Source organism: Portunus trituberculatus, chromosome 37 (genome assembly GCF_017591435.1).
Source record: "Portunus trituberculatus isolate SZX2019 chromosome 37, ASM1759143v1, whole genome shotgun sequence".
NCBI lineage: Eukaryota > Metazoa > Arthropoda > Malacostraca > Decapoda > Portunidae > Portunus > Portunus trituberculatus.
The window spans coordinates 11,940,464-11,967,857 of NC_059291.1; the positions used below are offsets into that span (position 1 = coordinate 11,940,464).

Consider the following 27,394-nt stretch of genomic DNA (forward strand, 5'->3'; position numbering starts at 1 on the left):
ACCTCCATACTGTATACATTCATCCTCCGACCTATTCACAATCATCACCTTACTCTTCTCACTACTAAACCTAACTCCAAAATCTCTTCCATACCCATCAACCACATCCAGCAGACTTTGCAGCTCCTCTGCTGACTCACTCATAACCACTACGTCATCTGCATAAAGAAGCACACCTATCTTATCATTCCCCACACTCACTCCTGCATTCATCCTTCTCATTCTGGCTGCTAACTCCTCTGTGTACAGGCTGAAAAGGGTTGGTGACAAAATACATCCTTGCCTAACTCCTCTCTCACTCCTCACCCAGTCTGTTTCTATATCTCCTAAACTGTACTTAGCTCTGGTATCAACATACATGCTACGCACTATGTTGACTATCTTGGCACTCAACCCAATCTTTTCTAGGACTCTACCTAGCATTTCTCTATTCACCCTATCATAAGCTTTCTCTATATCCAGGAAACCCAAATACAATTTACCTCCATCCCTCTTTTTTCTCAATCATTTCATTCACCACAAACATGTTATCCTCAGCTCTCCTGTCTGCACGGAAACCATTCTGCTCTTCACCTAATACTCAAGCTCTTTCAATCCACTTACACAATCTGGCATTCAACACCGCACTGAACACTTTGCCTACTGTATTGACTAACGCGATCGGCCTGTAATTTTTCAACTCATTCTTACTCTTGTATCCGCCCTTATGCAGCAGAGTCACCCTGCACTCATTCCACATTCTTGGCACTCTCTCCTCCTCCCACACCTGGTTAAAAAGCTCAGTCATCCTGTCAATCACAACTTCACCTCCATTCTTATACAGGTCATACGGTATTTCATCCGGCCCTGCTGCCTTCCCATTCTTCTGCCTTTTCACACATTTCTCCACCTGCTCCCTGCTGATCCTCTCATCCAGTTCATCTGCATTCTTTCCTGCTTGCTCTTTACTACCTCGCTCATCTCGGGTTAGAGCGTCCTTGCATGGCCTTTATTTTGAAGCCACAACTACATTCCTCTCAAAAGATTAGTTGATGTTACACTGGTTTGAAGGGTCTTCCTATGAAACTATCTTGTAGGAAGCCTAGCTATTTATCTCCCCTTTGAAAACAGTCGCGCTAGGAAAAAGAGCTGAGAATACGGAACCTTGCATCGTTTTATCAGCTTCATTGTCTTCGTAGGTACGGTGCTTACCTATGAATGGATAGTGGGGAAATAAGAAGTAGCTTCTTGTGGTGATCCCCACCTCTAAGATCTTTCAGCCTCATGCCCCAAACCCAAGTGTCTATCATATCGTGCTTTAAAAGTGGCTATTGACGGGGCAGTTACCACACTGTCTGGGAGCTTGTTCCACGGTAGACTATTCCAGTTTTTTTTTTTTTTTTTTTTATTCCAGTTCCAGCCTCTTAATAATTGAAAAAAAGACAACTTCCACTTATTTCCTCCAATCCAATAAAAAACCAAGGGCTCCTTCTTTCCCTGTGTGTCCTATCCTACTCTTGAATTCTGAGTCTTGACAGTCAAAAGCTACTGGTGTCTATATATATAAAGAAATAGTTTATGAGTAAGTAATACTTATGCATAAATTAATTTCTCTATACATACGCTACCTCTAAACTGTATGTGTTGATTGTGTGAGCATCATCTTTATATCTTTATACAAATGAACCGCGGCTCATGAGCGATCTTCAGTATCAACATAAAGATCAAGAGTACGTTCAGCTGACAATAATAACAAGACGAGGGGAGACAAGACGGCGGAGTGGTGTTGACGACTGCCGCGGGGTGCCCAGCCTCAGGTATGGACTGTGTCAGGAGCACTCCGACACTGCACACACGAGGTTTCGATACGTGGGTGTGTGGTAGGACAGGATCACTACACTGTAGGTTAACGTGCCCCGAGGTGCGCTGTGTGGAAGGTGATGGTGCTGGGGGAAGTGATCTGTGGCGCTGATTTGGTAGGTGTGTTAGTGCCACGTTAGGGTGCCATGCCTCATCTTAACACAGAGTGAGTCTGTTGAGAATAACGTTAGCGTACTAATTTCCAGGCACTTTGTATATTTCTGGGCTTTTTTTATGATGTACACAATGAAGTTGTCTTATAGAAATGCTCATGTTTTCATGAGTATCATCTAGATGTCATGATAATCTATAGTGATCTGTGAAAATATGGAACAAGAAAATGAACAAGAGTAAATTGTTGAAAATAAAAATCCAACTAATAAAATGAGAATAGGACCACACTGTTCTTCACTGCTTCACCTTAATTTGACTGGGTTCGTAGTGACAGAGGCCTGTGTGATTTACTGAAACAGCTTTTTTTTTTTCCTAGTTAATGAGAGTGTTTGTAGTGTATGCAGCCTGTGACTCTGCTCTCAATCACTCATACTGGTTGCAGGTCATTATGTTTGAGTTGTCTCCTTAATGCAACACAAAACTAGTTCATTAGTTTTTTTTTTTTTTTTTCTAAGTAGATGACAAATACAACACTGACTCCATATTTAGGTGCAGCAGACCTCAACTTGATCATCCTATGCTGTTTATGGCTTCAAATGGCACAATATTCTGTACAAGGTGAGAGGCCCAAATACCCATGGAACATGCAGGTTTGAAAAAGGTTCTCTCTCTCTCTCTCTCTCTCTCTCTCTCTCTCTCTCTCTCTCTCTCTCTCTCTCTCTCTCTCTCTCTCTCTCTGTAGCTGTAGTACATGTTTTACTTAATTGGTCCAATATTTGATTTTACTTGAGATACTGATTACCTAAATAAGTAGACTAGGGGGTAAATTAATATGTAAGAAAACAAAAATACCTATAATTATTGACACTCCCTGGAAGCTAGCCAGTTTTCTCTCTTAAGGCGGGTTTACAAGGGGCAATCACAGCTGCTTTTATCTGGGAATGTCCAGCTAGTACCAAATTACAACCAAGATTTGCTTAACTGCTGGACCAGCTGGGAAAACACTGTTGGTGTGATTGGCATTTGACTGCCTTCCCAGCACTTTTTTTCAGGATCTAATGAGAACAACTATCAATTTGAAATTATGAATAGTAGGTATAATATTGGAAATTTTTTTTAGTATTTAGCATTGGCTGTACTATTACATACAACAAATAAATCAAATATTTGGATTCATTTATAAGAATTTTGGAAAATTGACATGGAATTGGTTGATTTACATCACTGAGGAAGCCAGTGACCCTTGTATGTCTCAGAGGGGACATACAAGGACATACATTAGCATCACACCATGCAAGGCTAACTAAGAACGAGTTCACAATAATTTCTTCTTATTTTTTTTATTAATTTTTTTTTTTTTCCAACAGCAAAAGTGCAACTACTATAGCAACCAGCTCATTAGAGATTGATTCTATCTAGATTGTTTATTTTTTTATGCAGTATGCTACGAAGCCAGCTCTTGACAGTGTGAATGCTTTCAGCGGAAACTTGCTAGTTGCTTCATGTGGCTGGAACCAGCCGAGTGGAAAAATAGCCCCATGTAAACCCACCTTCAAAGTACTATATATAATTCCAAGATTTTGAAGAATAGAATAATTATCCTTTTATTTTCTGCTATTTATTGCAGAGATCAGCCCCCAGTCTTTCTCTGCCCTTTTGCTTGCTTCTTATTAAATTGGTTCAGTTTGTATTTATTCATGATCAGAAGTCAACCGCACTCACTGCCACTGTTTACTGTTTACCCTCATTCTCAAGTCTTCTGGTGTGTTGTAATTTAATCATTTGTCAAATTTGATAAGGAAATTATCCTCAAATCATTGGACTTGAGAGTAAAGGGAAATGCTAAATAAAGTGGTAGAAAGTACATATGTTCCTTGAGTATAAGCATGACTGTTTCACCATTCAGTTCCTGCATTCCTACAGTAGTCATGCAGTACTTGCTACTTAGTAAACTAATCTTTTTTTCACAGCCATCCATAACTTGGAGATGAGTGTAAGTAATCTTGATGTGTTAATGGATTTGTGAACTTTTCAACTTTTGTAACTAATTGAATTCACAAAATGTGTTATGTTATTTTCTTTTGTATCAGATAAAGGAAATTAATATATAATATGTTGGTTCTGATGTGATTCTGATAACATCCTTTTATGCACTGTATGAATGCTGTTCTGTTACTTTGGTGAAATATTGGTTTGTGTCCATATGTTCAAGTACACTGTAAGTTATATACAGTTCACTACAGTAAAGCCATGATAGTTGTAGTAATACAGGTGTATTCATAAATTACTGTATCATATGTTTATACTAAATTATTTGCTGTTGGGACTAGATACCTGAGATAGTTGAAACAGAGTGTGATGATCAACAGGAGTGATGGTGCGACAAGACGAACCCATGATGGGTCAGGGTGGGATGTGCGGAGTAACCACGCCGAGCATAGAGTCTCTCCCTCACATGCCGCAGCCACCAGTTGGGGGTTCGGCCAATGGGGTTGCAGTGGAGATGCAGGTGATTGACATTAAGATGCTACTCTTCAAGGCCTTTAGATGCCATTAGTAATTTATAGATTAAAGATAGTGAATTATTAATGCCATCTATCATCTATGATGCCTTTCTTCCTCTCTCCTTGTTAATTGCTCATTTCAGTAAAAGAAAATAAAGCATGTTTGTAGGAGATTTAATCAAGTGACTGTACATGTTTAATACAAGAGAAGGTTTTGAAAGTGTACTTTTGTTTTTGCAGGAGTCCCTGTCATCTCTAATGGCTGGTGAAGAGTCTGTCAACCAAGAGGAACTTCTTTCCAGGTTCCGAACTATCATCAATGAAAACTTGCTGCTAAAAGGTACCTGGATAAATAATTGCATTAAAAATGAGTTTTTTTTATTCTTGACTTTCTTATTAACTGTAATTATCCATTCTGAGTTTAAAGGCAGAATTATTTGTCATTCCCCAAGATACTTAGTTTGCTTACCAAACTTTTCATTACTTTTTTGCCTTTCTGCCCATTTAGATGATCATAGTAACAGTTTTTCTTAAAAAGTTATGGAAATGTTGGTCCAATCACTGTATAGATTGCAGAAAGAAAGTTCTTACTATGAGCTCACCTCATTGGAAGTCCACTTTTGCAGAAACCATTGCACAAAATAATCTGGCAATGAGACAACAGCTTGGGTTGTTTGTGAAGTGGAAGCATCAGAATGAACAGCAACACCAAGATCAGCGTCACCGTGTTACTGAGCTGTCACAGCAAGTTGCCTCTGTGCAGCAGGAGAATGCCACACTAAGAGCTCAACTTGCATGCACGCAGGTAGGAAGGCATTTTGCTTCTGATTTATGAAATATACATAAATGACACAAACATTCTGCTGAAAGTAGCATTAAATCAGCATCTCAGGAGATTTCTTTAGGTTTTGAGTGCTCTAACAAAACTTGTCTTAGTTACCAGAGGAAGCACAACCACATTTCAAGGAGCTGGACAACACCATAATTTTGCTGAACAAACGACTAGAGGTGGCTGAAAGAAACCTGCGGCAAGCACAGGAGGACAAGGAGAAGCTGATGGCTCAGCGCTCAAGACTGGAGGGAGACATTACCCTTCTGAAAGTAAGTGTCGTTTTTAATTACTTCTTCATTTTGGATAGATTTAACTTTTTAAGTCATAACATTATAATAAACTTAAATGGCATGATGAATTATTGAATGATTTCATATTTAAAATGTATTGCAGTATTTGTATGTAAAAAATTGTCAGTTTCAGTGCATCTCCAGATATGAGAAATATAAGATACTGGCATCTTTGATTTTGGTATGCAAGCTATAAAAATGTTTCAATTATGGATATAAATTACAGCGATACATTCTTTTCCTTCTTAACTTCCATTAATCAAGACTTGTTTTTCAGTGTGATATAACCACATCCCGAAGTGAACAGGAACGCTTACAGTTAGAAAGATTTGAGTTGTTAAGCACAGCAAATGAATTGAGACAGCAGCTTCGTCAGAGTAGGGAGGGAGCATCCATCATAGCCAGAGTTACAGAGTCCAGTCCTGTCACTGGTATGTAAGACTGTATTGTATCTCATGGAGTTATTTTTTTTTTAGTATTACAATGAGTGATTCTTTATTGGTGGTAATCTGTCTCTGCTTTGTTTATCACTTTTACAGTAGATGAAGTTTTGATAATAGAAATGAGATATTATTTAAATTAAATTTTTTACTTCAGAAAGTACGAGTCTCCTGAGTCCAGCAGATGTTCAAAAGTTGCGAGATCAGCTGCGTAAGGAACAGGACATTTCAGCAACTTTGCTTCAGGAGCTGCATGACACACGTAATCAGGTAGGAGCTGTGGCAGTCACATAGCATAAACACACACACGCACACACACACACACACACACACACACACACACACACACACACACACACACACACACACACACACACACACACACACACACACACACACACACACACACACACACAGACACACACACACACACACACACACACACACACACACACACACACACACACACACACACACACACACACACTATTTAGATCTAAAAAAGGCTTTTGATAAAGTGCCACATGAAAGATTACTATGGAAGTTAGAGGAGAAGGGTGGCTTAAAAGGAAGCACATTGAGATGGATGAAGAATTACTTAAGGGGGAGAGAAATAAGGACGATAGTTAAAGATATGAAGTCCAAGTGGAGAACAGTAGACAGCGGAGTGCCACAGGGGTCAGTATTGGCACCAATACTTTTTCTCGTATATATAAATGACATGCCAGAGGGAGTGAACAGCTACATAAATCTGTTTGCGGACGATGCGAAACTGTGCAGAGTCATTAAACAAAAGAGGATTGTGAAATACTACAGGAAGACTTAAACAAGATCTGGAAATGGAGCAAAAATGGGAGATGGAATTCAATGTGGACAAAAGCCATGTCATGGAAATGGGAAAAAGTGAAAGACGACCAGTGGGAATCTATAAGATGGGAGATGGAGTAGAACTAGAAAAAGTAAAAAGGAAAAGGACTTGGGAGTGACAATGGAAGAAAATAATCAACCGGTTAGCCATATTGATAGAATTTTCAGAGAGACGTATAATTTGCTAAGGAATATTGGAGTAGCATTTCACTATATGGACAAGGAAATGATGAAGAAATTGATAAGTACTAAAATAAGACCTAGATTGGAATATGCAGGAGTTGTGTGGACTCCCATAAAAGAAACACATAAGAAAATTAGAGAGACTACAAAAATGGCTACAAGAATGGTTCCAGAATTTAAAGGGATGGCATATGAGGAGAGACTAAAGGCAATGGATCTACCAACCTTGGAGCAGAGAAGAGAGAGGGATCTGATACAAGTTTATAAATTGATTAACGGAATGGATGAAGTGGATAATGAGAAACTGATCCTGAGAGAAGAATATGACTTTAGAAGCACAAGATCACATAGTAAGAAACTAAGGAAGGGACGATGTCTGAGAGATGTTAAAAAATTTAGTTTCCCGCAAAGATGTGTTGAGACTTGGAACAGTTTGAGTGAGGAAGTGGTATCAGCAAAGAGTGTACATAGTTTTAAAGAAAAATTGGATAAGTGTAGATATGGAGACGGGACCACACGAGCATAAAGCCCAGGCCCTGTAAAACTACAACTAGGTAAATACAACACACACAAAAAAAAAAAAAAAAAAAAAGACACATGTCAAGACCAAGAAAACATTTTAAGGAGCTTACAGGTAAAAGTACAGGATGGGATTGTGGACAGGGTGGAAGGTGGATTGGGTGAAAACAAGCTGAAGGAACTACGAAATGTATGGAAGCAAGAACAGGAAGAGGAAAAAAATAGATTTTCAGAGGTAGTAAAGAGACAAATTCAGGAAAACACAAAAGTTGCTCTGATACAAGTAATTAAAGAAAAAGAAGATCTTGTGCAAGATACAGTGGATAAGAGGAAAAGTTTTGTGATTTTTGGGATGAAGCAAAAAAATCTAAACAAGTTCACAAGAGAACGTGAAGAGAAAAAATTGGCCAAAACTATTATCAGACAAGTTCAAGACAGTACATAAGAACTGGACCAGGAGGTGGAGGAAGTGATCAGGTTGGGAAGATACATTGAACGGGGTAGGAGACCAGTGAAAGTGAGAATGATATTTCAAATGGCGGTAGAGGAAATTATGGCTAGGAAAGGGAAGCTCACCAATGATACTGAACACAAAGATATATTGATAAAAAGAGATATGAACCTAGAGGAGAGGGAAAAGGAGAAAGTGTTAAGAAATGAAGCTAAGAAAAAAAAAGAGAAAAGGATGGAGATCAAGAAAAATTATTTCTACTGGAGGGTTCTAGATATGAGAGTAAAGAAGTGGTACCTACGGAAGAAAGAGGAGGTCGTGAAAGAGGCGAGAAATTAAGAGTAAATTATACTAATATTGATGGGTTGTTATCCAGCATGTTGGACGTTAGGGATTATTTGAAAGAGAAAAAAGCTTGATGTAATGTGCATCTTTGAAACAAAACTAAGAGAGCAGATCCATGTTAACTTTAAAGAGGAGGGATGTAGTAGCTGGAGGAGACACTGGAAGGATAAAGGTGGAGGAGGAGTGCTAATAATGGTTCATGATAATATATGTGTGGAGGATGCACAATATGGTGAGGACAAAGTGGAAGTAATGGGAGTAACAATCAAAACAGGAATTGAAGAAAAGAAAAATCATAGTTACATATGTGCCACCTAAGACAAATACATGGGTAAGTGAAGAACATAAAGATATGCAAAGAGATTATGTGCCTAGATAACATGATAAGAAGAGATGGACGAATACTTGTAGTTGGAGACCTTGACTGTAAAAAAGTAAACTGGAGAGAGATAGACATAATGGATAATGCTGGACAGTGGAACGAGAAGGTGTTACAGTTGACCATGGTTAATACAATGGATCAGTGGGTGGAGGAGTCAACAAGGTACAGTGGGGGAAGAAAACCATCGTTGCTTGACCTAGTATTCACAAAGAAGCCGGAGCCCCATCCCAGCATACAGTATCTTAGTTCAGTGGGAAGAAGTGATCATGTGAGATTAGAACTGGAAATACAGGAGGAGGATGAGATAAGATACATAAATTATTACAAAAAAGAGACTGAAATATGCAAAAGCAGATTTTGAAAAATTAAGGAAATTTTTTGCTGTTATTGAATGGAGAAACATTATATATGGAAGGACAATACAAGGGAAACATGAAATATTCATACAGAAATATAGCAAAGGAGTAAAGAAATACATACCATTTTACAGAGTTAAGAAAAAAATTCACACTTGGTACAATGCTAGATGCACAGGAGCTAAAAAGGCAAAAGATAACATTATATATATTATATATGGAAGGACAATACAAGGGAAACATGAAATATTCATACAGAAATATAGCAAAGGAGTAAAGAAATACATACCATTTTACAGAGTTAAGAAAAAAATTCACACTTGGTGCTAAAAAAGCAAAAGATAAAGCTTGCAAGAAACTCATAAAGCATAGAAATGACAATAACAGACAGTAGTATAAGGATACAAGAAATGAATATATTAGAGTAAGAAGAGAGGAAGAAATGTACTTTGAGAAAGATGTAGTGCATAAAAGTGAAGACGAACCCAAGCTTTTCTACAAATTTATAAATGGTAAGATGAAGAACAAGGAAACAGTAAAAGAAATAATTAAAGGAGGGAAGACATATCAAGCAGAGAAGGAAATGTGTGAAATAATGAATGAGAGGTTCAAAACTGTGTTCACTGTAGAAGAGGATTTTACAGAACCAAATAGGACATTGCATTGCCAAGGATTACAGGAAATAACAGTGCACAAAGAGGATATTTGAAGGTTATTAGATAATTTGGATGTCAGAAAAGCAATGGGGCCAGATGGTGTATCAGACTGGGTGTTAAAAGAATGTAAAGAGCACTTGTTGGATCCAGTTTGGGAAATAATTACAAGTTCACTAAATGAAGGGAAAGTTCTACAAGAATGGAAGAGAGCCAATGTAATACTGATATTTAAAGGAGGAAAGGCAAATGAACCATTAAATTACAGACTGGTGTCACTTACAAGTGTTTGGGGGAAGTTGTGTGAAATAATTATCAAAGAAAAATGGGTTAAACATCTGGAAGAAGAACAGGTCATATAGAACAGACAATTTGGGTTCAGGATAGGACAGTCATGTGTGTCGAACTTATTAAGCTTCTGCTTGAGAGATAGATGGGTGGACACAGTATATCTGGACATGAAAAAGGCTTTTGATAAAGTCCCTCATGGAAGACTACTTTGGAAACTAGAGAACATAGGAGGACTACGAGGAACTTTGTTAGAATGGACAAGAGATTATTTGAAGGACAAGGAGATGAGAACTGTGATCAGAGATGCATACTCATCTTGGGGTAAAGTAACAAGCAGAGTACCACAAGGGGTCGCAGTGGTACAGTGGAACCATGCGTGCTTTGGGGTCCGAGGGGTCTCCAAGTGCACAGGTTCGAATCCTGTCCACGGTCCGAGTGTAGGTTGGGCTTCCTCACTCGGGGCAACGGTTTCCTAGCGGGTGGGCTTTGAGATAGGAGGTACCCAAAAGTATCCTTTAGCCCAGAAATTCCCGTGAAAAGCCCACATGGTATAAATAAAAAAATAAATAAATAAATAAAAAAAAAAGGTCAGTGTTACCCTCCATCATGTTTCATATTTATGTAAACAACATTCACAATAGGGTAAGCATTTATATTAATTTGTTTGCTGATGATGCATAGTTACTAAGAGTAATTAAAATCCAAGAGGACTGTTTGCTGTTACAAAGAAAATCTATGAGTGGAGTAAGAAGTGGAAATTGGAGTTCAGTGCCAAGAAATGTCACGTAATGGAACTAGGAAAGAGCAAGAGACGACCAGTATGGAACTACAGGCAACCCCCGCTTAATGAAGGGGTTATGTTCCTAAAAAAAACCTTCGTTAAGCGAAACTTCATTAAGCAAACCGATTATAACAAGTTTAACCCCTGACTTGAACTTCCATTGAGAGTACAGTGAAAGGTTTAATGAAAGTAAAAAATTATGAAGTTAAACATTTAGGCAGTTTAATTTAAGTTATTATATTGTACACTAATGTATGTATGTACGTAACTTTATAATGTTGATGATCTTAAATTTATGAAGGGAGGGAGAGTGAAATGGGAAAGACACTAACCGGCAACCTGTGGAAAGTAAACAAAGGGCGCATTGTTGTATCACATACAAAACTTATGTACCACATTTCCACAAGGCTTTCCATTTTATCCATTGTAGAGTCACGAGTTCAGGTGGTTCTTTTAGCTTGCAAGGAAGATACGGTCTCACCAGCCTTCTTAATAGAGTCTGCTGACTTGAAAATAGTAGAGACAGTAGATGGAGTAAAGATGGTGGCGAGGAATGCTATTAGTTTTCTCGCCTCTCTTGTGTCTGTGAATACAGTAAAAGTCCTGAAATCCAGAAGTCATGGGGGTTCAGGCATTCCGGATTCTAGGATTTTCCGGATTGTAAGATAGTAAGGCTGAAAGTAAGATTAAAATCTTGAGGGTACTATGTAAATCCCACTAAACTAACCCCAACTTGCTATATCTCTTTGTAGTACTGTCATAACATCTTACAGGGATTGCTACTACCACCAGGCCACTGTGTACTTCCTCACCACACCACACAAGATTTACATAGGCTTTTTTTTTTCTTGAAGATTTGCCAGACTATGGGGGGAGTGGTATGGGCCTTTCCAGCCATTATGGCAGCCCATATGTGATGATTGCTCTTTTCCTACTTGTCAACTTGTATTTGTGTAGGTGATTTCACTATTTTACATAGGCTATTCCATCATCCACATATACTGAGAAGTTTGAGTGATTGTACTGTACTGTACCCCACATAATATGTATACAGTCCACAATACTTATGTCACAGTTTATAGAATAATTTTAAGTATAATACAAAACACATTTCATAACATGAAATATTTACTGATGTCTGATAAAGGGAAACAAAAAGAAAGGAAGGGCTCCAACATCATACGCCAGCCAATCATGTCACCAGCGTCAAGCGTACACCAGCTGGACCACCCACGTAGATAACAGGACTCCGTAACACACACACACACATGCACGCACGCACGCTTATCACCTACAGAAACATAAAACACCACTTATAATACCTCCAAATATTATTCTCGTACGAGTTTGTGTTAAACTCAATGTCAGTGATGACATGTTCGGTTTCGGCTATTATTATTATATATTTATTACTATTATTTCTTACTTTTTACATATTTAACTCAACCTTTCAAATTTTCCGGATTATAAGGTTCCGGATTTAAGGACTTTTACTGTAATATCCAGCTTCACTTCGAGAGTAAGAGACTTCGTGATCTTAGCAATGCTAGGTGACATTGCAGGGCATTTTGGTGGTAAATGGAGCGAGAGAAGATGAGCTGCTGCTGACGCTGTTATTGTTTTGAACGGGCAGTGAGTGGTGCGCGTGTTGTCCACGAGAGGCACTGATGTATTCAAAAGCCTGTCGGCTTGCATGATACAGCGGGCCTTTCAAACTTGGAAAAAATGACCTGGATAAAACTTCGATAAAGCAAGTTTGGTGTTTGTTAAACGAGCAGATGGTAGTAAAATGAAACCTTCATTGTAGCGAAATTTCGTTGTGTGAACCTTCGTTAAGCGGGGTTGCCTGTATCTGATGGGAGAGGAACAAATAATGAAGACTAAAGAAGAAAAAGATCTGGGAGTGATTATACAGGAAAATATGAACCCCGAAAAACATACAAAAAAGTTATTTGGATTATTATATAAAATGTTGATTAATATAAGAGTGGCATTTCAATTCATGGACAAAGATATAATGAAAAAATTATCACAAGCATGATAAGTCCAAAGCTGGAATATGCAGCTTTGTTGTGGTCTCCAAGCTCTAAAAAGTATATAAGAAAATGAGAATGGATACAGAAGATTGATACAAAGATGATGCCAGAACTAAAGGACCTACAATATGAAGAAAGGCTGAAGGAAATGGGACTGCCAACCTTAGAAGATATAAGAGAACGAGGAGATCTAATAACAATGTACAAGCTAGTCAATGCCATTGAAAAGATAGACAAGGAAGATAGAAGGACAAGAGGACATGTAAAGATCAGGATGAGGCAGTGTGTGAAGGATATTGGAAAATACTGTTTTCCACATAGAATAGTGAAAAAGTGAAGTCCATTGAATAATTAAGTTGTTACAGGACATAATGTGCATAACTTTAAGGAAAAAATTGGATAAATGGAGACATGGAGACAGGACACTATGAGCCCTGCTCAAACCCTGTACAGTACAACTAGGTAAATACACACACACACACACACACACACACACACACACACACACACACACACACACACACACACACACACACACACACACACACACACTGCGTAGTGTAGTGATTAGCACGCTCGACTCACAATCGAGAGGATCCTGGTTCAAGTCCCGGGAAGTGGTGAGGCAAATGGGCAAGCCTCTTAATGTGCAGCCCCTGTTCACTTAGCAATAAATAGGTACGGTATGTAACTCGAGGGGTTGTGGCCTCGCTTTCCCGGTGTGTGGAGTGTGTGTTGTGGTCTCAGTCCTAACCGAAGATCGGTCTATGAGCTCTGAGCTCGCTCCGTAATGGGGAAGACTGGCTGGGTGATGGTGGTGAAATTACACACACACACACACACACACACACACACACACACACACACACACACACACACACACACACACACGAAACTTTGGGCCTTGCTGAAATTATAGATCAACAGATCATAGAAGAGAAGATTGCTGAGAAAGTGGTGAAGGTTATTAAGTCAAATGAGACATTGGTGAGGGAAACTGTAGACAAAAAGAGATGTGTGGTGATATTTGGTGTGGAGGAGGATAAGACACCGAGTAAAATGGAGAGAGAGAAAAACATAAAAAAGGTGATAAATAATATCATTAATGTGGTGCAGGAGGAGGAAAAGACCTAGTACAAGAAATAGAGGACTTCCATAGAATTGGAAAGTTCACAGGAGAAGGTATGAGGCCAATAAGAATCAAACTTAAGTCACAAAAGGATGTAGATGAATTGGTGGAGAAGTCATGGAGGCTAGCCCAGCAGGAAACAACAAGGAAGATTTGGTTGAGAAGAGATCTCGGTGAAAAGGAAAGAGAAATGTTAAATGAGTTGAGAAAGGAGGCTTTGAAAAAAATGAAGAGAGGACAGAAGAGGAGAAGAAAGAGTTTTTCTGGAGAATCTTGGATATGAGACTGAGGAAGTGGTTCATAACCCAGAAAAGTACAGCAAGAAAGGACTAAAGAAACTTACGTATGAGCGGAATGTAATGTATTCCAACATAAATGGAGTGATATCGGGATTTTAGAACTCAACGATTACTTGAGGGACAAGAACCCAGATATTGTGGGTCTTACTGAAACAAAACTGAGAGAGGAGAAGACCTGATGATGGTTGGAGAAGGAAATATAATGTTTGGAAAAGAAATAGAGTAGGTAAGATGGGAGGAGGAGTGATGTTGCTGGTTAAAAAGATATAAAGGTGGATCAAGTGAAAGAAGGTATGGGAAAGGCAGAAGTGCTAAAGATCAGAGCAGAAACTAATGAAGGAAAAAGAGGCACTACATAGTGGTGTACGTACCACCTAAGACAAATGCATGGTCAGTACAGGAATATGAAGAAATGATAAGTGATACAGGAACATGTCTGGAAGAAATGTTGGGTGGCTGTGAACGAACTATAATGATGGGAGATTTTAATTGTAAAGAGGTGTGTTGGGAGGACTGGTCAATGGAAGGATCAGAGACAACATGGGGAAATACACTATTGACACTGGCAATGGAAAATGTGTTAACTCAGTGGGTCAAAGAAGATACTAGGTTTGGAGGAGAGGAGCATCGTCAAGACTGGACTTGGTCTTTAGTACAGAGCCAATGGTCATTGAGGAGATGAGGGTGGAGTGCCCTTTAGCAAAGAGTGATCATGCAGTTTTGGAGTTCAAGGTGATAGATGAAGAGAAATCTAGAAGAAATGAAGAATATAAAGTGGGAAGATGGAATTATGCCAAGACAGATTTTGGAAACCTAAAGAAATTCTTTCAAGAGACAAATTGGATGAAATTCAAGAGTGCTAAGGAGCAAATGAAAAGTGGAAGGAATTTATAAAAATATACAAAGAAGGTGAGAAAAATTTGTACCAATAAGACAACATAGAGAAGTTGGAAAGCAGGACTGGTTTAACGATAGATGTGAAAAGGCTAGAACAAGAAAAGAGGATGCATGGAAGAGGTGGAGAAGGAAAAGACGGATTAAGCAGTGGGAAAGTTACAAAAGAGCAAGAAATGAATATGTGTTGATTAGAAGAGAAGAAAGAAAGAAACAAGAAAAGGATATAATTGATAAATGTAAAGACCAACCAAGGCTTTTTACAGACATGTGAACAACAACATCAAAAATAGAGAAAGTATTGAAAGTTTAGAAGTAAATGGAGTATGCAGTGAAGATCCCAGGAAATGGCAGAGGCTATGAATGGATGCTTTCGGAAGGTATTCACAAAGGAGACTGCTTTTGACAAACCACTGGTAATGGAACAGAAAGGGATTATGAAGGAGTTTCAAGTAACTGTGGAGGAGATCAAGAATATGATGGGGAGTTTAGAAGTGAGAAAAGCTGTGGGACCTGATGGGGTATCAGGATGGATTTTAAGAGAATGCAGGAGCAACTGGCAGAAAAAGTTTGTGAAGTAATTGATGCCTCATTAAGGGAAGGTGTAGTGCCCCAAGACTGGAAAAGAGCTAACATTGTCCCAATCTATAAATCAGGTAACAAGAGAGACCCATTGAACTATAGACCAGTGTCACTTACAAGTGTGGTAGCTAAGATGTGTGAGAGGGTGGTGAAGAATAGATGGACAGACTTCTTGGAGAAAAATGACATACTTTGTGAGTGTCAATTTGGTTTTAGAAAAGGGCGTTCATGCACGACAAACCTGATATGTTACTATTCGAGGGTGATAGATGTAATACAGGAAAGAGATGGTTGGGCTGATGGAATATATCTGGATTTAAAAAAGGCCTTTGATAAGGTACCACACCGGAGACTGATCTGGAAACTTGAAATGGTAGGAGGAGTGCATGGCAGTTTACTAAAATGGATGGAAGACTTTTGGTAGGAAGAGAAATGAGAACAATAATTAAGGACAGACCATCAGAATGGGGCTTGGTGGAGAGTGGAGTTCCACAGGGATCAGTGTTGGCACCAGTAATGTTCGCGGTCTACATAAATGACATGGTGGATGGGGTGTCCAGTTATGTGAGCCTATTTGCAGACGATGCAAAATTGTTAAGAAAAGTGAGATGTGACAAAGATTGCGAACTACTCCAGGAAGACTTGGACAGAATATGGAAATGGAGCTGTACATGGCAAATGGAGTTCAACACGACAAAATGCAAGAAAATAGAGTTTGGCAAGAGTGAAAGAAGAATCAGGAGTATGTACAAGATAGGAAATGAAGACATAAAACCAGTCATGAAGAAAAAGACCTTGGGGTGACAATTACCAATGACCTATCGCCAGAGAGACATATAAACAAAATAATTGGAGAAGTATTGAACTTATTGAGGAACATAAGAGTGGCGTTCGTATATTTAGATGAAGAAATGATGAAGAAAATAATTACTGCAATGATAAGACCGAGGCTTGAATATGCAACAATACAGTGGGCTCGAACTTAAAGAAACACATAAGGAAACTAGAGAAAGTACAGAGGGCTGCAACAAAAATGGTGCCTGACTTAAGAGATTTGACTTATGAAGACAGACTGAAAAGAATGCAACTTCCGACCCTGGAAAACAGAAGAGAAAGGGGAGACCTGATAGCAATATACAGAGTGATGATTGGCATGGAAAAATGGATAGGGAAGATCTGTGTATGTGGAATGAAAGAATGTCGAGAGGGCATGGGAAAAACTAAAATGGCCACTTATAGGAGAGATGTGAAAAAATATAGCTTCCCTCATAGAAGGGTGGAAGCATGGAATAGTTTAGACGTGGAAGTGGTCAACGCAAGGAATATTCATGATTTTAAGAAAAAGCTGGACATTAATAGATATGGAGACGGGACAACACGAGCATAGCTCTTTTCCCGTATGTTACAATTAGGTAAATACAATTAGGTAAATACACACACACACACACACACACACACACACACACACACACACTGGGAACACTGTTGAGAGCAGTTGTGTTGCCAGGAGCTGCCAGAGAAACTCACTCCAACAACAGGCATTGTGAAGCAGACCTAGACTGTATGTACAGGGAGGAATGGGGTCATAAAGTTGTCCTATCTCCAAAAATAAGCAAGATTTGGGTGCTGTTTTGAGTAAAAAATGGAGGGAGAGGCAGAAGTAGGTGGTGCTGCTGGATGCATGTTTTCAAAACATTTGCCATGTCTAGAAAAAGATTTATTGAAACACCAATAGGGCTGAGGAGATTGGGAGAAGAAAACATTGACAAAGAATTTTCAGGATTTCGTGAGGAGAGAAGACTGGTGAACATAGAGAGGGAGATGAGATATATGAAAAGGTGCTCTCAAGTATCCTGGAAAAACAAGACAAATTAATAAAACACTGAATTAAAAGAGAGAATAGAAGAAAGTAAGAGAACTATTTTACTATTTTGTATTGGGCAATGCATTTCTCATGTACTAATATTATGTCAAAGATAGTTCTCGGCAACTCACCGTGAACTTTTGGCTATTTACTATATATACCTTTGTAATATTAATTTGTAAAAAAAAAAAAAAAAAAGTAAACCAGGTGATGAAAGAAAAGATGGAGGAGTTAAAGAAACAAAATTATATATTAATGGCTACATGTAGCAAATATAAAGAGTCATTAAAAAGCCTACAAGAGAAAATTCAGGATGGGACAGGCAAAGTTGAAAGTGGAAAGGGTGAGATCAAATTGGAAGAATTATGAAATGCCTGGAAAAGGGAATAGGAAGAGGAAAAGTCAAATTCTCAGATGTAGTAAAGAAGCAGGTACAAAAAAAGAAAAAGGACACAGTAATACAAGTAATGAAGGAGAAGGAAGATTTGGTGAGGAACACAGCGGACAAGAGGAAATCTATCCTAACTTTGGGGTGAAGGAAAAAAACCTTAACAAGTTTGTGAGAGAGAGAGAGAGAGAGAGAGAGAGAGAGAGAGAGAAAAGTTGGCAAAGGGTATTATTAAGTTCGTTCAGGACAGCACACAGTGCTTGGAACAAGAAGTTGAGGAAGTGATTACATTGGGGAGGTTTGATGAAGGGAGAAAGAGACCACTGAAAGTGAGAATGAGATCTCAAGTGGCAGTGTAGGAGATAATGGCAAGAAAGGAAAATTAGCTGAAGATACTGAATTTAATGATATATGGATAAAAAGAGATATGAACCTGGAAGAGAGAGAAAAGGAGAGAGTGCTAAGAAATGAAGCTATGGAAAAAAAAGAACGAGAGAAGGATGGAGACCGAGAAGAAGAAATTCTACTTGAGGGTTCTAGATATGAGAATGAAGAAGTGGATCTTCAGGAAAAAGAGGAGATAATGGAAGAGATAAGAAATTAAGAATGACTTATACAAATATAGATGGGTTGTTGTCCAGTGTGTTTGAGATTAGAGACTATTTGAAGGAGAAAATACAGGATGTAATGTGCTAATAGAAACAAAGCTAAGGAAGAAAGTCCATGTTAGCTTTAAAGAAGAGGGATATAAAAGTTGGAGAAGAGAGAGAAAGGGAAAACAGGGAGGAGTGCCAATAATAGTTTGTGATAATATATATGTGTGGAGGAAGTGCACTATGGAGATGGCATGGCAGAAGTAATGGGAGTAACAACCAAGACATGAAATAAAAAAAAAGGAGAATCATAGTCTCATATGTGCCACCTAAGCAAGGCATGTAGAACAGTGCGGTACGGTACGAAATTATGGTACGATATGAATCTGAGGATGACAAAAGTACAGTACGATATAAAGGTACGATATTTTTCTAACGGGACGGTACAGTGCGGAAGTACAATATTTATTTTTTACGTTTTTCGTATCCTTTTCATACCTCTTTTCGTACCAATATATAGTAACAACCTGGATGTTGCTTGTGATGAGGTCATTGAGGGACTTATGAAATGGGTGAGGTCATGTGCCGGCACTCCTGCAGGACCCGGAGGGGAGTGACAAGGTCATTAATGTCAGGTCAGTGAGGTCTCAGCCTTCCCAGGGGATTAAGGGTGGAGTGGCAGCCTGTATACATGGTACGAAATTACGGTACGATATTTTAACATACTAGTACGGTATGAGAGTGATTTACTGGTACAGTACTAAATTACAGTACTGTATTTTTCTTTGGTACAAATTACAATAAATCAATCGTACTGTACAGTACTACATGCCTTGCACCTAAGACAAATACATGGAGAACAGAAGAATATAGGGAAAAGCAAGGAGAGGTAATTAAGTGCTTGAATATTATGATAAGAAGAGATGGAAAAATACTATTAGTACAAAGCTTTAACTGCAGAAGAGTAAACTGGAGAGAGATGGAAGTAATGGGTAATGCTGGATCATGGATTGAGGAGATGTTACGGTTAACTATGGTGAATACAATGGATCAGTGGGTGGAAAAATCAACACAGTACAGAGAAGAAGAACCATCATTACGTGACCTAGTATTCATAAAGATGCCAAAGCCCCCTTCTATCATAGAATATCAGAGTCCAATAGAAAGAAGTGACCATGTAACATTAGAATTAGAAATGCAGGAAGAGAATGTGCTAAGATATAGGGAGGACTACAAAAAAGGAGAGATCAAATTATGCAAGAGCAAATTTTGAAGAGGTAATACAATTTTTTGGTGGCATAGAACGGAGCATTATGAATGGAAAGACAGTACAGGGGAAATATGAATTATTCCTACAGAAGTATAACGAGGGAGTGAGGGACTACAGTATATACCAATCTATAGAGTAAAGAAAAGTATACAAACCTGGTCTAATGGCAGATGTATAGAAGCTAAGAGGGAAAAAGATAAAGCTTGGAAGAAACTCAAAAAGCAGAGAAATGAAAGCAACAGACAGCAGTATAAGGATGCGAGAAATTAATGTATTAGGGTAAGGAGAGAGGGAGAAAGAAACTTTGAGAAAGTTGTAGTGTGGAAAAGCAGAGATGAACCGAAGCTTTTCTACAAGTATATAAATGGTAAGATGAAAAATAAGAAAACAATAGAAAAAATAGTTAAAGGAGGGAAGACAGACCAAACAGCAGAGGAAATAAGTGAAATAATGAATGAGAGTTTCAAGACTGTTTTCACTGAAGAAGAGGATTTTACAGAATCAAATAGGATATTGCATTGTTAAGGCTTGCAGGAAATCATAGTGCACAAACAAGAAATTGTAAAACTACTAGAAAATTTGGATGTCAGAAAAGTGATGGGACAGGAAGGTGTGTCAGGCTGGGCACTAAAGGAATGTAAAGATCAGTTGTTAGAACCAATTTGGGAAATGGTTACAAACCCATCATAGGAAGGGAGAATACAACTGGAATGGAAGAGAGCTAACATAATCCCAGTAGCCAAAGGAGGAAAGTCAATTGAGCCATTAAATTGCAGACTGGTGTCACTTACAAGTGTTGTGGAAAAGATACATACAGGCAATCCCCGCTTAACGAAGATTCACGCAGTGAAATTTTGCTACAACGAAGGTTTCATTTTACTACCATCTGCTCGTTTAACGAACACCAAACTCACTCTAACGAAGTTTTATCCAGGTAATTTTTTCCAAGTTTGAAAGGCCCGCCATATCACGCAAGCCAACAGGCTTTTGAATACACCAGCGCCTCTCGTGGACAACAAATGCACCACTCACTGCCCCTGTTCAAAACAATAACAGGGTCAGCAGCAGCTCGTCTTCCCTCACTCCATTTACCACCAAACGCCCTGCAATGTCACCTAGCGTTGCTAAGAAGACCAGGAAATCTCTTACTCTCGAAGTGAAGCTGGATATTATTTGCAGACACAAGAGAGGCGAGAAAACTAATAGCATTGCTCGCCACCATCTTGACTCCATCTACTGTCTCTACTATTTTTAAGTCAGCAGACTCTATTAAGAAGGCTGGTGAGACCATATCTTCCTTGCAAGCTAAAAGAACCAGCTGAACTCATGACTCTACAATGGATAAAATGGAAAGCCTTGTGGAAATGTGGTACATAAGTTTTGTATGTGATACAATGATGCGCCCTTTGTTTACATTCCACAGGTTTCCGGTTACTGTCTTTCCCGTTTCACTCTCTCTTCCTTCATAAATTTAAGATCATCAACATTATAAAGTTACATACATACATACATTAGTGTACATTATAATGACTTAAATTAAACTGCCTAAATGTTTAACTTCATAATATTTACTTTCATTAATCCTTTCACGCTCTCGCTTTGTTTACTCTCAATGGAAGTTCAAGTCAGGGGTTAAACTTGTTATAATCGGTTCACTTAACGAAGTTTCACTTAATGAAGGTTTTTTTAGGAACGTAACCCCTTCGTTAAGCGGGGGTTGCCTGTATGTAAAATTGTTATCGAAGAAAAATTGGTTAAGTATCTGGAAGAAAAACAAGTTATATCGAACAGACAATTTGGATTCATGACAGGAAGACCATGTATGTCAAATTTACTAAGTTTCTACTCAAGAGTAGCAGAAGGACTGGAGAGCAGAGATGCACATGGGTGAACACTGTGTACCTGGACATAAAAAAGGCCTTTGATAAAAGTCCCATGTAGCAGACTACTTTGGAAGTTGGAAAACATAGGGGGACTGAAAAGAATAATATTAGATTGGATAAGGGATAGAGAGATGAGAACTGTGATCAGAGATACATTCTCATCCTGGAGTAAAGTGTCAAGTGGAGTGCTGCAGAGGTCAGTGTTAGTCCCCATTATATTCCAGTTATATGTAAATAACATACAGTTTGGAGTGACCAGTTATATTAATTTATTTGCTGATGATGCAAGATTGTCAAGAGTAATTAAGACCCGAGAAGACTGTTTGCTGCTGCAGGAAGATATAGACAAAATTTATGCGTGGGGTAAGAAGTAGAAGGTAAAATTCAATGCCAAGTAATGCCACATAATGGAATTAGAAAAGAATAAGAGAAGACCATTATGGAACTATTTGATGGGAGAGGAACATATAATGAGGACTAAAGAGGAAAAAAATCTGGGAGTGGTTATACAAGAAACTCTGAGCCCCGAAAAACACACAAGTAAAATATTTGGAACAACGTATAAAATGTTGACTAATATTAGGGTGGTATTTCAGTACTTGGACAAGGATATGATGAAAAAAATAATTACTAGTGTGATACGTCCACAGTTGGAATATGCAGCAGGGGTATGGTCACTGAGCTTGGAAAAGGATATAAGAAGAATAGAGTGGATCCAGAGGATAACTACAAAGATGGTGCCAGAACTAAAGGACCTAACATATGAAGAAAAGCTGAAGGAAATGGGACTGCCAACCCTACAAGATAGAAGAGAAAGAGTAGACCTAATAACAAAATATAAAATATTTAATGGCATTGAAAAGATAGACAAGCAAGACCTGGTGCTGGTGACAGAAGCTAGAAGGGCAAAAGGATATGCAAAGGAGATTGGGCAGTGTGTGAAGGATATTGGAAAGTACAGTTTTCCACATAGAACGATGGAAAAGTGGAATGCATTGAATGATGTTGTTGCAATACAGAATGTACATAGCTTTAAAGAAAATTAGATAAGTGGAGATATGGAGACAGGTCACTATGAGCCGCACTCGAACCTATTACGGTACAACTAGGTAAATACACACACACACACACACACACACACACACACACACACACACACACACACACACACACACACACACACACACACACACACACACACACACACACTGAGGTGGTTCCCATATATAAGAGAGGAAGGAAGGAAGAACCTTTAAATTACAGACCGGTATCACTAACTAGTGTAATATGCAAGATGTGTGAAAGAATAATAAAGAAACAATGGATCAAGTTCCTTGAAGACAACAAATTAATATCAAGTAGCCAATTTGGTTTTAGAAAAAGACGGTCGTGTGTAACTAATTTATTGAGTTTCTATTCTAGAATAGTTGATAGAGTACAAGAGAGAGAGGGATGGGTTGACTGTATTTATTTGGATTTAAAAAAGGCATTTGACAAAGTGCCACATGCAAGATTACTATGGAAGTTAGAGGAGAAGGGTGGCTTAAAAGGAAGCACATTGAGATGAATAGAAAATTGTTTGAGGGGGAGAGAAATAAGGACGGTAGTTAAAGATATGAAGTCCAAGTGGAGAGCAGTAGAAAGCGGAGTGCCACAGGGGTCAGTATTGGCACCAATACTTTTCCTCATTTATGTTAATGACATGCCACAAGGAGTGAACAGCTACATAAATCTGTTTGCAGATGATACGAAACTGTGCAGAGTTATAAAGCAAAAAGAGGATTGTGAAATACTGCAAGAAGACCTAAATAAGATCTGGGAATGGAGTAAAAAGTGGGAAATGGAATTCAATGTGAACAAAAGCCATGTCATGGAAATGGGAAAGAGTGAAAGACGACCTGTGGGAATCTATAAGATAGGAGATGGAGTAGAACTGGAGAAAGTTAAAAAGGAAAAGGACTTAGGAGTGACGATGGAAGAAAACAATCAACCATACTGATAGAATTTTTAGAGAAACATATAATTTGCTAAGGAATATTGGAATAGCATTTCACTACATGGACAAAGAAATGATGAAGAAATTGATAAGTACTATAATAAGACCCAGATTGGAATATGCAGGAGTAGTGTGAACCCCTCATAAAAAGAAACACATAAGGAAATTGGAGAGACTACAAAAAATGGCTACAAGAATGATTCCAGAATTTTAAGGAATGACATATGAGGAGAGACTAAAGGCTATGGATCTACCAACCCTGGAACAGAGAAGGGAGAGAGGAAACCTGATACAAGTTTATAAATTGATCAATGGAATGAATCAAGTGGATAATGAGAAACTGATCCTGAGAGAAGAATATGACATCCGAAGCACAAGATCGCATAGTAAAAAGCTGAGAAAAAGAAGATGTCTGAGAGATGTTAAAAAATATAGTTTCCCGCAAAGATGTATTGAGACGTTGAACAGTTTAAATGAAGAAGTAGTGTCTGCAACGAGTGTGCATACTTTTAAAGTATAATTGGATAAGTGTAGATATGGAGACGGGGCCACACGAGCATAAACCCCAGGCCCTGTAAAACTACAACTAGGAAAATACACACACACACACACACACACACACACACACACAATCATATTTCCTTAAAACTAAGCAAGAATAGTTTTGGTTTTAGATGATTATGATAAAGTTTAATTTTTTGTGAGAGACTTTCAAGATAATGAAAAGTCTGTGTGCTAAGATGTAGGTTATTGGCATCAGGTTGAGGGGCTGGAGAGGGATGTTCAGCGGGCTCATGAGGCGGCAAACACCCAACGTGAACTCTGCCGCAAATTGCAGTCCCAGATCACCACTGCAGCACCCGTTCCTGACACACTGAGCAAGGTGGGTCTCTACTTACTTTAGACAGTACTGCTTGCTGGCAGAACCCACCATATGCATTGACTGAATTGTTGTTAGTGCTGATGATTTAGACAAGTTTTCTTTTATGCTAAAGTCATTGTGTTCACCCAGCAGGAAATATCTATAGAACAGGTATTATTTTAATGAAATAGTACAAAATAGTATTGCATGTAATTCTGATTCTTTCTAGACATAGAAATCTTCATGTTTGTTATGTATATTGCAGGACCCTATTGATGCCTTGGAAAAGAAGCGTCTCAAAGATGAGGCTGCCATGCTCCGAGAAGAGGTAAAGATAGTGGTAATAGTGTTACTTGTTGGTCATCTGGCTGAGGTCCTGATTATACTTATGAGATATCTCTTTGAAACCAAACAAAGATACTTTTTGTCTTACATTATCAGGAAGTTCCAGATTTGGTAAGAAGCTCTTTCAAGATAATGTACCTCAGCATATTTCCATACATCACTATAGCCACAATATGCTGTGTATATTAAGAAACTGTAGATTTATAAACTAGGGATGTTACAAAATTTTTCATCATCATGGTGAAAGTGTTAAAACATTGGCTTTGGTGGGTTTCACAGGGCAACAGTAGTTGTTTATAAAGTGATAGTGTTTAACATCTATTTACATTTCAAAATGCCAACAGATTACATGACATGTTCCAACAAGATTCTGCTATTGTATAAGATTAAGATTAAAAAGAGTTAAGAGGTTAATTTACATAATCCAAAGTTAAATCTATCATTTGGATCAGCCATCCAAAATATGGAAAAAAAAAGTATTTAATTTATAAAATGTGGAATACAGTTTCAAATCTAATTGATCAGTAAAGCTTTTATCGGTGAAGTGGGAAGACTGATATTCGTCAATCAACAGGTAGATACATTGGAGACAGCACTTGAGGCTGAAAGGCAAAAGAATAGTGAGGAGAGGTCATCTGTTGTCAGGGCACATGGTGAAGTGAACCGCCTCAAGAAAGAAATCCAAGACCTCAAGGAACAGACTGAGAGAGACAAACATAATGACCAGTATTATGAAGTGAAGGTAAGTGCTTTTCTCATTAAAATGACTGATGTACAGAAAATACTCAATGAAGCTACTTAGTACATAATTACCTATGTTATTGTCTTATAAAACTTTTTTTTTTTTTTTTTTAACAAAAAAGGAAAATTATAAAAAGATGTATTGGTCTCATTGTGTGTGCATGAATGTGCAAACATACTAATGGCATATCCTTCCTCAGATAAAGTCTATAAGTGAAAAGCATGATGAGGCCACTGCTAAACTTATGTCCTATGAAGAATTACTAGCTACCAAGAATGATGAGATTTCTCGGATGAAAAAGGAGCTGGGTCAGGCCAAGGCAGCACTGGCTGAACGCACAAGTGAAAGTGAAACCATTGCCATCCTCAGAGCTCAGGTAAGACTTGAGAGGAGCATGGCCTCTGTAACATCCTAATCAATGACAGGTACTGGTACATGATCAAATGACTTCATAAATATTGTAAACTGCTGTTGATAAACTGCTTGTACTTGTAATTGTGATTTTCTGTGTTAAAAATCATCCTCATTAGTCAACTAATTTCAGATTGAACTCTTAATTAATTAATTCAATTTCTGGGGATGCAGTTCAGGGAAATACCTTGATGTTGTATATGTAAGGATTATAGTAATAGTTTCGAAACTATTACTCTAATCCTTACATATACAACATTGATACAAAGCTTCGAAACGATTACTATAATCCTTACATATACAACACTTGATAATAATGTCATTTTAGTAATGACTCTAATGTCCATAGGTGGAGGTGTACCAGGGCGACTTCCGGGCTGAGAGGGAGGCACGAGAAGCCTTGGCTACTGACAGAGAGAAACTTCGCGATGAGCTTCAGCAGCTGCAGACAAGAAATACTCAACTTGTGGATGAGCTGGAAACTTATCAGCGGAGGAATTTTAATCAAGGGTATATTTCATTTTGTTTGATGTATAACACTGGTCTATTTGTGCTTCCATTTTGATCTCTTAAGTTAATAGAAGCAGAGGACCAGTAACACTACCTCCTTGCATTTGTGTGTGTGTGTGTGTGTGTGTGTGTGTGTGTGTTGTGTGTGTGTATTTACCTAGTTGTATTGTACAGGGTTCGAGTGGGGCTCATAGTGTCCTGTCTCCATGTCTCCATTTATCAAATTTTCTTTAAAGTTATGCACATTATGAGCTGTAACAACTTCATTATCCATTGCGTTCCACTTTTCCACCATTCTGTGTGGAAAACTGTGTATTTTCCAATATCCTTCACACACTGCCTCATCCTGATCTTCTCATGTCCTCTTGTCCTTCCATCTTCTTCTGTCAACAGTAATAGGTCTTCTTTGTCTATCTTTTCAATGCCATTGACTATTTTGTACATTGTTATTAGTTCCCCATTATCCATTGTAAGGTTGGCAGTCCCATTTCCTTCAGTTATTCTTCATATGTTAGGTCCTTTAATTCCAGCACCATCTTTGTAGCAATCTTATGTATCCTTTCTAATTTTCTTATATCCTTATTAAAGCTCGGAGATCACACCACTGCTGTATACAGTGGAGACTCAATACTCAAATGTCTAAATAGTCAAACTTTTTAATAGTCAAACACAAAAGTTTGACTTAATACTCAAAAAATACTTATTAGTTGAACATCCATCCACGTGGCTGTAAACAATGGGTC

General features: G+C 38.3%; 1 protein-coding gene across 8 annotated transcripts in view; it reads left to right on the forward strand.

Moving 5' to 3' along the window:
* The first annotated feature begins 1,395 nt into the window (after nucleotides 1-1,395).
* The window catches only part of LOC123514199 (optineurin-like), a 32,471-nt gene continuing 6,472 nt past the window's right edge, over nucleotides 1,396-27,394 (forward strand). The window contains exons 1-14 of one of the 8 annotated variants that reach the window (XM_045271859.1): nucleotides 1,755-1,796; nucleotides 2,503-2,571; nucleotides 3,924-3,946; nucleotides 4,323-4,462; nucleotides 4,698-4,797; nucleotides 5,084-5,262; nucleotides 5,394-5,558; nucleotides 5,857-6,010; nucleotides 6,177-6,289; nucleotides 24,542-24,664; nucleotides 24,909-24,971; nucleotides 25,563-25,730; nucleotides 25,930-26,106; nucleotides 26,491-26,651. In XM_045271859.1, coding sequence (XP_045127794.1) covers nucleotides 4,328-4,462; nucleotides 4,698-4,797; nucleotides 5,084-5,262; nucleotides 5,394-5,558; nucleotides 5,857-6,010; nucleotides 6,177-6,289; nucleotides 24,542-24,664; nucleotides 24,909-24,971; nucleotides 25,563-25,730; nucleotides 25,930-26,106; nucleotides 26,491-26,651 — 1,538 coding nt within the window. In that variant the 5' untranslated portion in view covers nucleotides 1,755-1,796; nucleotides 2,503-2,571; nucleotides 3,924-3,946; nucleotides 4,323-4,327. Of the gene's footprint in view, nucleotides 1,956-2,502; nucleotides 2,572-3,923; nucleotides 3,947-4,322; nucleotides 4,463-4,697; nucleotides 4,798-5,083; nucleotides 5,263-5,393; nucleotides 5,559-5,856; nucleotides 6,011-6,176; nucleotides 6,290-24,541; nucleotides 24,665-24,908; nucleotides 24,972-25,562; nucleotides 25,731-25,929; nucleotides 26,107-26,490; nucleotides 26,652-27,394 lie in introns of all 8 variants that reach the window. The other 7 variants (XM_045271854.1, XM_045271853.1, XM_045271856.1 and 4 more) reach the window with 7 other exon arrangements.